Here is a 15,930-nt window from a genome sequence, read left to right as displayed (position 1 = left end):
GGAGTTAAGTGTCTTGCTCAAGGACACTGACATGCGACTAGTGGCGCCTGAGCTCGAACCCTCGATCCTGATTCCAGGACGGCCCTGCCATCCACTACCACGGTCAGACATTGTAGCATGGGCAGTTTATCAGGTAGTGTAAAACACCTCCCATGTTAAGTGAATATGGGAGGTAGTAGTTTGCTGCTTGAAAAATGTTTGGCTACAGAGTTCTTTAAATCATTTAAACCGAACTATTAAAATGGTACTGGTTTCTGAAAAGACAAATTTAAATACCTACATTTGTTTTAAGGTTGTGCATTTTTTGGAATAGCAACCAAAAGCTAAATATTTTAGGTACCTAACATAACAGTATATTCAGTGATTTGTCAATTTCGTTTTTAATTGCCTTCCATAATTCAACTGGCAAACCTGCAATTAGACATTTCTAATACTCTATGGCGTCACAGTACTGAAAGAGGACATTACACAGGATTGTTTTTCAGCAAAACATGACTTTATTTGATTTTGTGATTTCACTTTTGGCTGGACTCTGACTTGGATGTGGATGCTCTCAGAGAAGAAAGGCGACGCCTCTTAGCGATCTGTTCCTGGCGCTTCTCCTTGGCCTCCTGTTAGCGGGAACACGTGTGAGTACAATGTTTCAACACATCCAAAAAGCAGCAAATTGCAAACAATAATTCCCCCAAAACACAGTAAAGTCAAACTGACTTGTTAAATTATCCAGCTGGCAAACACAGGCACACTAACAAAAGTTGTGCATTGTCCCTATAAATGTTTTAGGTTGAAGCCATAACCATCAAAATGTCCCAACTTTAAGACCTGATAGTAATACAAGTAAACTTGAAGATGTCAAGACGTAGGGAGAAGGAAAAAGACTAAACATTACCTTCATCCTCTTGGCCAGCAGCTTGGCGTACTCGGAAGCCTCCTCTTTGTTCTTCGTGGTGCGCTGTCTCTTGAGGGAGATGCGGCGGCGCTTGTGCTGCAGCACACGGGGCGTCACCAGTCTCTGGATCCTGGGAGCCTTAGTTCTGGGCTTCTTGCCTACCAAAAGAGAAGGGATCGTTTATTATTGACCACGGTGGTAAAGAGGGTTGGGCGATGGTGAACTGGCCACCCTCACTCCAACAGCTGAAGTGATTTTATAGATGCAGGTGAGGTGCAAAGATCTAACTGACAAGAATTGCGCTCGTCAGACTTTGTTCATTTTTGCCAGCTATTGTGGTTTCTGAAACTGGGACAAAAACTAATTTCCACCGTCCTGTGTTGCTGCAATTGTCTGTAAAGAAAGCTCAGCAAGACACTTAAAAGCACAACAGTGGCAGGAATGATTGAGTTACTTTGTTTTTAAAGTCTTATCTGGCAAAGAAACGCATCGGCCTTGATAACTTTCTTGCTGTTCAGCCATACATGATTAAAAAGACAGAATACAAGTGGAGGAATGAAGTTTGTAAAGATCTCGCACTGCAAAAAGGATTAGGCTGAAAATGTACAGTGGTCCTTAAAATCTGTAGTATTTTGAGTTTTACAATATATTTAACACTTAGGCTTGATACATGACAAATACAAATTATAATCTTACAATATATAATTGACAAATTAAACTGACAACATATCCCCACCACTGATTAACTGTATCTCGAATTTCCAGACAACGCTTCAATACCAACACCTGCAATGTTACCCTTAAAACCAAGTTTAACATTCCCACTGTGCTTTCAGAGTGGTAGTATTTCAAATTCACATTTCAGTCATCCATACATATTACAACAAGCTCAATCGATTTCTAGCTTCAAGTGAAGCCAAATCCATAAAAGGCTACATTCAGTGATCCCAACAGCACTTGTCGACTTGAGTGAAAACTCTCCCGTCTTACCTTCTTTAGAGAGAGGTCTCCTCACAACATACTGCCTCACATCATCCTCCTTAGCCAGGTTGAAGAGCTTGCGGATCTTGCTAGCTCTCTTGGGACCCAGACGACGAGGGACGGTGCTGTCGGTCAGGCCGGGAATTTCCTTCTCACCTGAGGTTAACCACATCAGGAGCAGATGAGTCAAGTTCACTTACGAATTGCACTTCCTACATCTTAAGTACTTGCAGGAGTTTCAACAATCAATGGAAACAAAATAAGACTATCGAGACTTTGTGGACAGTTTCTCATAAGTGTGACAGTGAAACTGCCTCAAAGACACTGCTGCATTTAGTAGAGCATCGGCTTTAGTGTCATTCTGACTATAGTGTACACAAGACTCAATGAGAGAGCATTACAGTTCAACCGTCCATGGATCCCGGACCTGGTTGTATCTGGTAAGCGGCTCCACAGTCACTCTGGCAACACGCTGTCCCCCCTTAATGACTATAGACCAATCAAAAAGGGTCTACTGGTGTGCCATAAACAATTTACAACAAGCATGTACTTAGTTTAGTGTATAATTTCCACGCTCTTATTACCTTTCTTGACGATGACCAAGTTGAGAACGCTCAAGTTGGCGTCAACGATGCAACCGCGGACAGACTTGCGCTTGCGTTCGCCGGTCCTGCGGGGACGGTAGCAGGAGTGGCCCTTGCTGAGCAGCAGGCGCACACGGCCGTGGGTCAGCACACCTTGCTTCATGGGGAAGCCCTGTCTGTCGTTGCCTCCGCTGATGCGCACCACGTAGCCCTGCAGAAGTAGAGAAAACAAGCCGTTACGGCTCCGCTCTTACAGAGTTAACTCGTAGTTGCTTCGAGAATGAGAGGGACGAGTGATGCTGTTTCAGTCAGCCATGGATATATACGGCTATAATAAGAATAGCAGCATTAGAATCTTTCTGATGATGGTGTACACAAGACACAATGAGAGAGCAATACCAGTCAACCATCTACTGATCCTGGACCTGGTCGTATCTGATAAGTGGCTCCACAGTTACTCTTGCAACACGCTGTCCCCCCTTAATAACTATAGATCAGTCAGAAAGGGTCTACTGGTGTGCCACATCAGGTTAAATAGATCTATACATCTTTCAACCAAGATAAACTAACACATCAGCAACATGTTTTACCGAGTATTACAACAACATTATGAGGTCAAACATCACTTTACCTTCCACTCATCTCCCAGAGGGTCAGCGGGCACCTCGGTGGCCATACGCTTCTCATAGAAAGTTCTCAGCTTACGCTCATCATCAACTTCAATCAGCTTCTGGCAGCCAGTAGCGGGGAACGAGATGTTCAGCTGAAAGAGAAAGAGAGTTGCAATGTAGTTGTTGCCACATGTACTTTGGTTCCTCATGGGGTCACGACAGGTTACCAAGAGTCCTAAAGCAGATAGGTGTAGCAGGTAAATGAGACACAACTGGAGTTACTGGTGGGAACCTGACATCGGGGTAAAACACCCTTCAGTCCCATTACCAATAGCGCATCTGAGCTAAAGTTCAGAAGGAGACGCCGTGGCTCGGAGGCCTGTTAGCTTCTATGTCAGCTAGCTGATGTTAGCATTCTCGACAATGCTAACATTAACACCACCGGTTTAACGGATAACGTTGTAAACCGACACCTTGGGTAACACTGCCGATTTAGATAACGTAAGCAGCAAAAGTCGGACAACTTTTTATTGCAGTGAACTTGAACCAGTTGCACATTTCGCTCAGTGTGCCGACATGTTTCTACAGCTTCCCTTGCCGACAGGATCGTCAGCGCTGACTCTCATCGTAATCAAACATCATCCGAAGAGTCAGAGCCGCGATAGCTACATTAAACTGGTCCGCTTTAAAGTTCAGAAACATGGCATCAACCACAGTGTAATATTTAAAAGAAAATAGCGTTTCCACATAAATGTAGAGTAAGGAAAGCAATGTACCTTCATTTTGCTAAACCGGCCCTACAACGGTCCGCCACGGAAAAGAGGCCGGATATCCGCTTCATGGTCTCACATAGGCCTGAAATGTTCTCGCGATAACTGAACCGCTGTAGTTTTCCAATTGGCCTCAAGCTGAAGGTTATTAAACTAATTTCAGACACACACACAAAAATACAAAACAAAACGATAATGCTGCATTAAACTGATTATATGAATATAACCTATAGGTAATTATCTGTGAATGTATTTACTTTGAATATTTAAAATGTATGTTTCATGTAAAAGCAACCACATACCAAGAGTGGTGTACACATAATTGGTAGACTAGCACACAATTCGTAGGCCCTATCTATTTATTGTATTTGTTATAATCTATAAATATATGAAACAAAAGATGGGAAGGTTAAGAAACGTTAAAATGTTTTCCCACAACTCACAGGAAGATGAACAAATAACATCAACTCATTAATTGTATCAATTCATGGTCATGACCATGTATGTATATTATATATATATTATATTATTATTATGTTATTGAGTCACTGAGCATGCCTCGGCCAGAGGGAGCCAGAGAGTAGATACGGAGTTGTAAATGAATTTGTGAATCTTTCTGTTTGCTTTTGTGAGTCTTTCTGTGTGCATTTGCAATTATTGAGACTGATCTGACCCCATAAGTGAGTCAATACCAGACAAAAAAATTTGACATATCAAAGTAGAAAAAGCACATCTGAAAAGTGTAAAGTTAATGTTGCTTGAAATCTATTTAGACCGGCTGCTTCCGGCCTCAATGCCGCGGTGTGGTCACGTGTCACTGAACAAGGAAGCAGATAGGGGTGAACTCTCTTGCAAGCGCTTGAACACTCTTTGGCCACAGACCGAGCAGCTGTCAATGCACAGTGCGGAGTGTGTCACGACAAGCAGGGGGCTTTGTGGAAGGACAGCGGCTTAAAAATGCAGCTCAGCGACGATTTCTCTAGTTTACCACATCGTCGAGTCAGGTCTCAAAACGTTAAAATCTACCGGTGAACAACGGAGCTGAGAAATTGAGACAATTTCCTCCAGTGTGCTGTTTTTTTTTGTTGGGGTCCATTACTGTCGGCTGTTGTCTGCTCTGTCCATCCGACAGGACTAGTCCAGACATGAGTAACGTCAAACTCATTTTTTGGGACCAGCTGCAGGCTGGCAGCTCCGATGTGGACTGGTGTGAAGGCAATTACCTAATTTACCCCAGCATTGCTGAATTTTACAACACGGTCGGTTCTAACGTTATAGCTTAACGATTTGTTTTGTCTTGCATAATACAGATTTATGTAAGTTACAGCTAACTAACTCTAGTGCACAGCTTGTCTGCCTTTTTGTTTTTCTTTGTATTGCACTGCTGTCTTTTAATATGATCCTCTAATATTGTGCCTGTTTAGCTTCAGCATCACGTTGTTTACTGTTAGCATCCGGTTTTAAATGTTCCTTTTCTCATTTCCACTGGCTGTCAAGTTTGTTAATTAAAGGCCAGCGAGGCTCGCGCACTGATCAACTTTTGACAAGCATGCTGTCATTGAGCTACACGATCAGTAGTCAACTGTGATTTTTATTTTTGCTCATAGCTTTTTTCCCCCCCCCCTTTTTGTTTATCATTTCAGATCAGCAACATTTTGTTTTTTGTTTTGCCGCCCATATTAATGTGCTTGTTCCGCCAATATGCAACACATTTCAACAGTGGGATTTACCTCATATGGAGTCTACTAGTTGTGGTCGGTAAGTTGTCTGAGCTGACATTCCTGTCTACACTCTGTGTGATGATGATGACCTAAACCTTTCATGTCTCTGCTCCGCTTTGTGGGAGACCTTCAGCGTCTTAATTACGCTTAAACGTCCCTCAGCTAACAAACCATACAACTATTCCTTTATTTATACATTTGGTAAAGGGCCAGGCAAGTATTTCATTTACTTTTTAAATAAAATCTTCTGTAGGTAATGCTTAAAGTAACAGTTAACCCCTAAATACAGAAATACCTCTTGCCTGTAGTTCTTATTTATTAATTTGGATTGTTCTGGGTTACACTCAGGCTTGTGGTGCTCAAAGTAACCCCCCAAAAAATACATTTGAAATGTTCAAATGTCTCTTAAGACCACGTTACTCAACATAATCCACAGACCTGGTTGTGAGCAGTTTCATGCAGGAACTCCGGTTGAAAGCACATAGTTCCTCTCAACAAGGTCTAACATGTCTCCAAAACTAGGCTACTCACACCAAAGCGATCAAGTCGCTAAATATTTTTTTGATTTTTGAGTGTGGAATTACACCGCTTCTGAAACAATTAGCCAATTAATTAATTTAACAGAAAATGAACAGTTTTGACAATTAATATCAGTGGTTCCAGCTCTTTTATTGTGACTATTTGCTGGTTGTTCTCGTCTTCTATTAGTAAGCTGAATATTTTGGGCGTTTTAGAGTGCTAGTTGGACTGAACAAGACATTTGAAGATGTTTCAATGGACTTTATTTGGAAATTATCACCCGCATTTTTACTATTTTATAGACAAAATGATTGATCAAGAAAAAAACAACAACAAATAAACCAATAATGAAAATGATCTGAATAATAAACTGCTTGATGAACAGAATATTTGGGGGTTTGAACTGTTAGTCAGACACAATACACAAACATTGTGAGTACATATACAAAGACCATGAGTTAAACATTGTAACATGTATGCGTTGTATGTAGGGGCCCGCATTATTAAACAGCACCGTTCGTATGCAGGTTTCCTCAGCCGTGGCCTCTGTCCACGTTTCTAGCTTCAGGTGGTCCTGAATCATTTTACCCTCTAAGACAAACACTTTACTGTGACTAGGCTTATTCATTGGTGCGATGAATGAGCCTACTGCCTCGATTTCCTTTGACACAGTATTTCCGTCCTAAATGGTGCCACTGTATGTACATAACGGCACAGCTAAGAGATTACACTGCCCAGTTCCCTTACAGCTGTTATGAAAACACGCTGGTTGCACTGTCAGCAAAAAAAACAACAACCTGACAGACCTCCCAATGTTCCTGAGATGTGACTTTACTGGCTGATAACTGAGGAGCTGTTGAATACTATTTGCATAACTGAACTTTAACTATCGGCCATGTGTGCTCAGATTGTGTAACTTTTGTGTTAATCTTTTATTTTCCTATCAGAGTAGTCCCGTGTCTGCTATCAAACCCTGTCCCAACACCTGCCTTCCAAACCAGTGATCAAATTATATGCGGTTTGCTTTTCTTTCAGTGGCCTAGGAGCTCTGACTGTATCCGTTGTTTGGAATCTGGAGGTTGTTAAAAGTTACACAGCAGAGAAGGCGCTTACATGGTTTCATCTCTACATCTGTCTCTGTAGTAAAAAAACAACCCTATAGGTTCTAGTATGAAAACAACGTTCAGCTGCTTTTCTCTGGTTTTGGCCTCAGCCGTGTTCGGTAGGAGTCATACATGTAGTTTAGGGTTGACTGCATTGCCTGCTACGAGGACGTATACAGTGTTGGATTGTTTTAATTATTGGTTAATCTTCTGATTTTATTTCTTGATAATAAATCCAGTCCAATGTGACGTCTTCAAATGTCTCGTTTTGTCCAACTAACTCAAAACTCCCCAAAAGTATTCAGTTTACTATAATAGAAGACAGAAGAAACCTAAACCGTTCCATTAAATCATTGAAATAATTTTCTCGCGAGACCAACTAATGGATTAATCACATAAATGTTTCATTGACACCGACGGGTTGTCATGATTAGTAACTTCTGACTGACAGCAGTGCTCCGTTTTTGGATGAGAAGTTTGTGGAACTGTAGGAATCTCCTGTTCTGAAAACAGATTATTCTGATAATAGAAGGTCTGTTGGGCTGTGATTACAAATGATGATGCATCTCTTTGACTTTCCTTTCTTTTTCGACATTATGTCAAACGTTTTTTTTTTTAAGAGACACAATCTCATCAATCTTCAGATGACGTCTCATTTGCGTGTCCATCTTCTTTCAGGTATTGGATCGACATATTTTCACGCCACGCTCAGCTTTCTCGGCCAGATGCTGGACGAGCTGGCCATCTTGTGGGTGCTCATGTGTGCCATCGCCATGTGGTTTCCCAAGAGATACCTGCCCAGGATGTTCAGGAGGGATCGGTACGTTGGCTAGTGTAACTTCCTGTACACACAGATGACGTGTGTCTGATTCGTTGTGTTACATCCATATTTTACCAAAAAAAAAAGAGAGATCACAGTTGTTTCCAATTAGATTTTGTGTTCACTTTTAAATCAGTTTCACAACGAGACAAAGGTCACGTTCATCTCATATTTCGGGTAGACCTACAGTGTTAGAGCAGCTCACTGTTCACTCGCATGGTGTGTCTTCTCTGCTATGACTCCCAGTTTAATTATAGGCCTGTCCGAGACAGCTGACACCAGTAAAAGCTGCATCACGTGTCTTTACTTCTCGTTCCATTGTCACAGAGCCGTCATGGCTGCTCATGCCCTTCAGATCCCTCTTGTAGCTGAGTGATTATTGTTTACTGAGTATTAGGGAGGCACGGTGCTTTCTGGGAAGAGATTCCTCTCTGAATTGCACAATGCTGTTCATAGAGTGCAAAGTTGAAGCAATTGTTTTTGTTGTTTCTTGTTTTGCTTTTCAATTTAGCTCAAGGTTCAAAGTGGTCATCGGCATCTTGTCGGGGATCACCACTGGGCTGGCCTTCGTGAAACCTGTCGTCAACTCATTGTCCCTCATGACTCTGGGCATCCCCTGCACCGTACTCCTCATTACTGAGCTTAAAAGGTTAGTAAAAGCATCATTACAATAAATCAGATAACTCTATGTTGAGTTCTTTGTGGTTCACGGACACGTGATGTGGTTGTGGTTCAGCCATGATTATGATTTGGAGAGAGTGGAGCATTGTCCGATAGATCCAGAAGTCTGCAGCGCTAATGGAGAAAGCTGACCGGTTCTTGTATACAGTCTATGGCTGTACGAGAAACTTGCCTCTGGTACAGCAGATGCTCTCTTGTTTGCCTGATGTCATCTGAACACAGTGAAACAAATTCTGTCAGTGGGGAAGGAGCAAGAATGTGGGTCGTTTTGTACATGAAGCAGGAGTTATAGGAGGAGGAGGAGGAGGAGAAGGCAGCCGAAATGATCCAAGGTCAAAATGTTGTACTTTGTAATTATATGACCGAACAGAGACGGAGCGCAATTGAGTCCAGCCCGGACAATGTATCACTCTTCATTGGCTTTTATATCGCGTGAAGGGGCCTCCTTTTCACTTTTGTATGCTAGCAAACTACCAAAAAATACCTTCGCTGTGTGGTGAACAACAGTGTAAAGAACCCACAACTACGTTATTATAAGATGCCGAACGGAAAAACTGAGGAAACATTCAATAAAACGTGAGGCATCAGCAGGAAGAATGGGGAAACAGTGGGATCTTGACTCTTAGTATGTCTAATGTTATGTTTGCGCCAATTTCTTTTTCCTAAATGTCAGTATTAGGCTGAATATATTTTTCCGTCAGTTAGACTGACAGTAAACAACTTGTGTTATGGTTGAATGTGGATACATCAGAACGATATGCAGTATTATGTTTTCAAGTGCTTGAGCTTACTGCAGTAAGTTGGCTAGCTAACATTAGCTTCCCAACTTGTCCCGTCATTATATTAATAAACGTATATAATATGGAGAGTATTTGTTAACTGCACTCCTGGTAGACAGGGTGCTAAAATCATATCTCGCATGCTGAAATCGTATGTTTTTAAGTTACAGGCATCTTTTGCGTTTCAGCCCTTGGTGTCAAATTGTTTGGACCAAGTGGTAATATAATATGACAGGTGTGGGAAAATGTATAACTTGGCACCATCCACAGGATATCTTCCTCACTCACGACTCAACTTAATTAGGTTGAATAAATAAATGTCCACTAGCTTTAACTAGGCTAAGTTTGAACTTAAGAGTACCACAGCAGCAGATATCAGTGACCATGTCGGTGTTTTTAAGTTGTCTAGTGAAATCAGCTGCTGTAATATAAAGTAGTTAAGTGGACGAAAGGGAAACGAGATGTAGTGTCTGCAGTCTGCTAACGTGTCACCTTTGGCCTTTTGTACTGACATTGGCTAATGGCATGTTGTTTGGACATTATGATGTGAAAGAATGTCCCTGAAAACGCAAAACAAGCCACTCATGCCCTTTTATGTGTGTTTGTATTGCTTTTCTCCGTCACAGCAATGTGCAGTTGCTCTATTGTTTCCGTTTTCTACATCCCTTTCTCGCCACCGTAACCCTAAGTCATTCCTGACATTACTGCCAGTGCCAGTCATCTGTTGAGGTCGCTTGTCTTTGTTCTGCTAAGTGGGAGAGAATTCCTGTGGCCGTGGCTGATGGACTTCTGCCCTCAGAAACGACCGATAGTCTTGTAGTTGTTTGCTTGTTTTACAGTACGACTGCTGGCCTCTGTTCACGTCACTTCCAGTTGGACAAGAACAACGTGTCCAGTGTATAGGACATCCTTTACAAACATTTTATTAGTGCTAAAGCAATAATACCAGTTGTGCAATAATGGCTGAGTTATTTATAAAGGACAGGACAAAACAAACAAAACGGACTTTGTATGAAAGGATAGTTTTGGCTTGTGAGAGCTAAGTTCATTCGCACGTTGCCAAGATAACTGGTGTGTGGTATGATACCAGGTATTTATTATTTTTGATTGAAACAACCGATATAGTTCGCAAATGAAATGTTAAAGAAGCACGTGTTGAAAAAGGCATAGCCCCAAAGTTCAAACAAATAAGAATTAAAGAAAGACTAATATTATTAAATATACCATGCAGATAAAAACGATGCACCATCTCTTGAAATACCGTCAATTTAATCTGCCCAGGTTTTAAAAAGTAGATTTTTCTCATAATTTTTTTTTAAGTATGTAAAAGATGATTCTGGTTTATAAATCTGGCGTCTTATTTTTGTAGTTTTGTCATCGCTTTCTTTCTGTAAAAACATCACTCTTACCCATCAAGTTGTTGCTGATGTCTTACAAAAGAAGTCAATAAAACACAAGTGGTTAGACGATCATTTTGAACATATTTGGAAATGAGACTAAATTTGTACAAAAAACATGTATGCAGCCTCTTATTTTCTTTTACCCCGAGTCAGAGAAGCCTCTCAATGTGCTCCACCCCAGATAGACAGACTGGTCTTTCCTTCACTTATCTTTGCCTCCAACACTCAAACTCTCCATCACGCTGACGCTCACGTCTCCAAGCAGGAGTCCTGGTTTCATGTCATGTTTCTTATCTTACAAGCGTCTGTTTGAGCTGATAGGCACAGTGTTCCTGATATCCAGCTGTGTGGTGATGGTTTTGTCCGTGTTTGTTAGCAGTAAGGGGTGTTTTGCCTACTTGTGTAAAGGCGTCGAGCTGGCTTAGTGCCGTCTCTGATGCACGGCTCCAATGAGCATATAATCGATCGGAACCCTTAACAGTAGAATATAATATGGATGGCAATTTAATGGCCTGTTTCCCTTTGGGAAGTCTTATCATTGGCCATCTATTTTTGTACATCCTGTTGCTGATGAGTAGCCGTGACACCAACGCACCCTTCCTCAATTCAACTTATTCCCGAAGTTTTGCTGCTTCAGCCTGACTTAGAGCTCATGACGGTTATTGTTTCTTAAACGGAAATAGCTTTTCTAACGTTTGCTAAAATGTATGACTCTTGTACTACTGTTGTACTATGTTTGAGCACTAAAGCTTCACTAATCAATATCTTCTATATTACCAAAGGATCCGTTAACAGCATTTGGGGTCATTTGTAGTCATGAATCCAGTTCCTGCAGTGCCTCTCGGCTCATTGGCGCATTTTAGCCTCATTGTTTTAGTGGCAACAATCTGCATCTTCTGTTGGTGGAGACTAAAATCTAAGAGCTAAAAGCAGAGTGAGCGTTGGACTCATTTTTCAGGTGCAACTGTTTTGCTCCTGCAGTCGCAATAACAACGTTATAGGATGATTAAAAAGGTACAATAACAAGCTTTAGAATGCCGCGTTGTCTTTACTTCTCCTTCCATTGACGCAGAGACGTCGTGGCTGCTTCGTTAACTTTAGACAAGCGCGTACATTTTCCAGTTGCTTGTTGTTTATTTAGATCTTATTGCGCTTGTAATGCTTTCTGGAAAGTCTTTGCGTCACCCCGACATTCCTCTCTCCTTGGAACAATGGTAACTCAAATTGAAAGGCTCGTGAAATGATATGACCCCATCAACCGCTCTGTCTTCGGGGAAGGGGATGAACTGTGTCACAGTGACTAAACAGTTGCATCATCAACACCGTTTAATCACGCTTCCTTGCCTTCGTCTTTGTTTTGCCCCAGCCAGCGGCAGCGAGGGTGAAACTGGTGTTATCTAAAGGAGGACGAGACTAAGAATAGTTTGAGCAGTGGCATGCGTCTCTGTAGGTCAGTGGTCTGTCCACTAGCAGATATTTGCGCAGAGACCAGAATACTTGCTACTTGGATCACAGTTCTGTCAACACCCCCCCCCCCCCCCCCCCCCCCCCCAAAAAAGAGATAATCTCCATATCTAAAAATAAATGCGTTAACCTACAACTTAACATCTTGGTATGGACATCTCAGTTGTAAATATAACAGCACCCAAGCTACACAGACAGTAAAATGAGTCCTGTATGAATTACTGCCCTCTTGGAGGATTAAGAAGCCTCGGGTAAAAGAAAAATGATTTACATCCCCTCAGCCCTTCAAAGTGTTTGAACATCTTACAGCTCACTGTTTCAGTTTTCTGTCCCATAATTAATAATAATAGTTTTGGTCCAGTCTCAGTTTTAGCCGTAGCTGGCAGCAGTTTGTACCGACAAAGCTTTAACAAACAAATATACCGTATCTGCCCAAAATGCGGAAATCAAGTATTTAGCAGCTAAAGAATCACATGTTTGTTGAATGGAGTCATAGGAGACATAAAACAGAGCTTAAAGGAGACTTACTTGCAATCATCAAGTAAAAACATACACGGCTCTGAGTGGATGCTAATGTTGAGGCAACTGTTAGCGAACCAGTGATTCTTTTGTGTTTTGTGTACCTGCATAGACGAATCGTATGCACTAAGTGTTGCGTACACCAAACAAAGTACTTATTGTTGTGTGTTTTCACAGTTTACACATTTCTCAGTGCTCTCTTTGGTCATTGCAGGTGTGAAAACCCACGTGTGTTCAAGTTGGGTCTGGTCTCAGGGATCTGGTGGGCACTGGCTCTGCTTTGCTGGATCAGTGACAGGATATTCTGTGAGATGTGGTCATCTGTCAACTTCCCCTACTTGCACTGCGCTTGGTGAGCTCAAAGTTGTTTTATTCTGGACTATTAAGTTCATAAAATCTATCTACTCATTGTGCACTAATTATTGTTTCTGTCTATAATTAAGTTAAGATCCTTTGAAGAAAAGTGAAAAATACATACATTAGGGTCTTGAAACAAGAATAAGTGCAGAGTTCTGTTCTAGAATCAGGAAAAATGAAATTTAAGCAAAACAAAGAAATAATCTTACTCCACATGAGTTTGCGATAACACCTTGATATATTTTAGAGTCCTTTCTCAGGCAGTTTGGTTCATTTAAACTTTGCTTTTACAGGCACATCCTCATTTGTCTGGCTTCCTACTTGGGTTGCGTTTGCTTTGCCTACTTTGACGTTGCGACCGAGGCCCCGGAGCGAGGACCCGTCATCATGTTCTGGCCCAACGAGAAATGGGCCTTCATCGGCGTGCCCTACATTTACTTCCTCTGTGTCCACAAGAAGTCTGCTGTCAAGGTGACTTAAGGTGACGCGAGTGTGCAGCCCTGCTTTAACACTTTCTCGCCAAGATGCATTCAAACAAAACCGCAGCACTGCTGTGACTGGGTGATGTAGGTGATGCACATTAAGGCCAACGGTCCATCCCTGTCTGGTTTCATTACACAGCGATGTTTATGCAACTCTGTCAAAGAACAAAAGGTGTTACAAATTAGTCTGACATGATGCCAAAAGAGGGACATTTCAAATAACACAGTATCAAAGCCAAGAAACCTTTTACAGTGTTCCAAAACTAATCTCAGGCTTTACATATGGTATCATGTACGTATTAGTATTATGCATTTCTGGCGTCTTTAAAACGAAGATTTTGTACATTTTATAGTAACTCAAAAAACCTCATTGTATTGCCTTTATAAAGACACGTATAGCATCTCATAGGTGCAGTCTGGCCATCATGAAAGCATATTTAGAAACAATAAAGCACTGGATCCTTTAACTGTGATTGATGCATAATGCATTAAAGCTTCATATTATATTGCTCAGCCGATCCTATTACGCTCAATGAATCAACAAGTTGGTTCATAAGATGTTACAGAAGTGTTTCACACAAAGCCTTATGTGTTTTTAAATGCATAATGGATTCAGGCTGTTAGATGCAACCTTCTTTCTGTTATGGGTGCACTATGTTTTGCTGCCAGCATGCCATTGTGATTGTTCAAGATAGTATATGAGAAATGTGTTTATTGTACTCCTGTATATATTTTCTTAACTAACGATGTGATATGCAGTTATTTTCCTCGGAAAAGCATATCATTTGCATATTATTGAATGAATAGGTACCCTTTGATATTGGCCAAAACCCAAAGTAGAAAAAGTAAAACTGAATGTGAAATCAAAATGTTTTGAAATAAGATTGACTATTCAAGGAAATAATTATATATTTTGCACAAAATGAAGAATGGTTCTCAAAGCCTTTGGCTTAATGCACACTGCAATGATAAGTATGTACTCAAAACTTTGCTTGCACCCTGCAGCTGTTAATGCTGAAGTTTTCAGTCAAACGTCTCAACTCTTAAACTTCTCTTCAGGGTTATTTATTCTCTCTGCTGCCACCATTTATTCTCAGTATTTTTAGACTGTGTGCTAAATATAATCAAAACTATGGAAACTGTGCAAAAAGCCTTAATCAAACAGGATAACAGACGACTGAAGCAAATGAAGGTACACTGTGTCCTTGTGTGATGTATCTGAAGCTGTTTGCGCTAAAAGGGGAGATGCAGTGTGATGAATGTGTTGGATAACAAAAGGAAATGAGGTTTAGGTTATAGCAGGAGAAGTTGTGGGACAGGTAACCTAGTCTGTCTTGTTTTAACGTGTTCATTTGATAGAAATTAATAGAAATTCTTTGTGTAGAATATAAAAGGGAAGAATGTCGGGTTCTAAAGCTAAAGACGAACCCTAAAAAAAACAAGTTTCACCAAAGCTTTTCACCACAAACAAATTGTTTTAAATGTTCTTGGAAACTGCCTCAAGCTGTGATAACTGATATTATTTTACTCCCGTCCTCCTGCAGAGGCTTCTGGGAACTCGATCTACTAAAATATCTTGTGCACACATGAAGGGTCAAATAAAGAATCACGATTTAAAGAGTAAAAAATAACTTTTCATGAGTTTAAGTATTTTGTTAAATCCCCCCAAAAATATATTTTTCAAAGTGATGCGCAGCCAAATTTTAGGGATGAATGATTTTTGATATTGCATAATTACAACCTTTGTATTGCCAAACTGTTTTTTGGGTTTCATTTTGTATTTCTTTCTTAAGGAGAATCTTTGGGGACAGTATTAACAATGTGAACAAAGCTGTTGTAGGCCCAAGCACACTTTGACTGCGCTGCAAATGATATGGAGTCCTACATCTGATCCACGATGGTGGATCAGATGTAGGACTCGCCCTCAGATTAAGGAGTTTGTGTGAACAGGTCAGCCTGGGAAATGCTGCCCTCTGCATCGTAATGTTTGTCTTGGCATGAGGTGTGATTATGATCTCATAACAATGTTATTTTTATGGTGTAACATGTGTATGTAAATCTCAGTTTTTCTCTGCCTGCATTGACAATACAGATGAACTGCACAGAAGTATTTATTTTCATAATTTATCCTGTTTTGTAAACAAATATTTGTAATAGACTAGAACATTAGTATATTTTATTTTATTCAATAAACCAAGCCAATACTCAAAATGATTTCTGGTGTTTATTTTACAGACAGTATCATGAGGA

General features: G+C 40.8%; 2 protein-coding genes across 2 annotated transcripts; one reads left to right on the top strand and one right to left on the bottom strand.

Annotated features, from left to right (window-relative positions):
* Positions 1-474: 474 nt before the first annotated feature.
* On the bottom strand, positions 475-3,902 carry rps6 (ribosomal protein S6). Its single transcript, XM_079159309.1, has 6 exons — positions 3,842-3,902; positions 3,086-3,217; positions 2,455-2,665; positions 1,880-2,026; positions 890-1,047; positions 475-611 (listed from the first exon to the last, which is right to left on the bottom strand). The coding sequence occupies exons 1-6, from the start codon at positions 3,845-3,847 to the stop codon at positions 516-518; spliced, it is 750 nt and encodes a 249-aa protein (XP_079015435.1). The 5' UTR covers positions 3,848-3,902; the 3' UTR covers positions 475-515.
* Positions 3,903-4,746: 844 nt separating this feature from the next.
* acer2 (alkaline ceramidase 2) lies at positions 4,747-15,884 on the top strand. Its single transcript, XM_079159307.1, has 6 exons — positions 4,747-5,094; positions 5,479-5,593; positions 7,857-7,998; positions 8,510-8,647; positions 13,056-13,193; positions 13,492-15,884. Exons 1-6 carry the CDS (start codon positions 4,981-4,983, stop codon positions 13,676-13,678), a joined length of 834 nt encoding a protein of 277 aa, XP_079015433.1. The 5' UTR covers positions 4,747-4,980; the 3' UTR covers positions 13,679-15,884.
* Positions 15,885-15,930: the final 46 nt, after the last annotated feature.

This window comes from Pholis gunnellus (genome assembly GCF_910591455.1).
Source record: "Pholis gunnellus genome assembly, chromosome: 5".
NCBI classification, from domain to species: domain Eukaryota; kingdom Metazoa; phylum Chordata; class Actinopteri; order Perciformes; family Pholidae; genus Pholis; species Pholis gunnellus.
The sequence above is the reverse complement of the archived record's forward strand: the minus strand, read 5'-3'. Positions and strand labels throughout refer to the sequence as shown.

Excerpts from the sequence above, each read along its gene's own strand:
- rps6 (XM_079159309.1), bottom strand. Across the intron at positions 2,027-2,454 it reads CTTGGTCATCGTCAAGAAAG|GTGAGAAGGAAATTCCCGGC; the intron begins GTAATAAGAGCG and ends GGTTAACCTCAG. Across the intron at positions 1,048-1,879 it reads GAGACCTCTCTCTAAAGAAG|GCAAGAAGCCCAGAACTAAG; the intron begins GTAAGACGGGAG and ends CTCTTTTGGTAG.
- acer2 (XM_079159307.1), top strand. The coding sequence starts at position 4,981 with ATGAGTAACGTCAAACTCATTTTTTGGGACCAGCTGCAGGCTGGCAGC. Across the intron at positions 5,095-5,478 it reads TTGCTGAATTTTACAACACG|ATCAGCAACATTTTGTTTTT; the intron begins GTCGGTTCTAAC and ends TTATCATTTCAG. Across the intron at positions 5,594-7,856 it reads GAGTCTACTAGTTGTGGTCG|GTATTGGATCGACATATTTT; the intron begins GTAAGTTGTCTG and ends ATCTTCTTTCAG.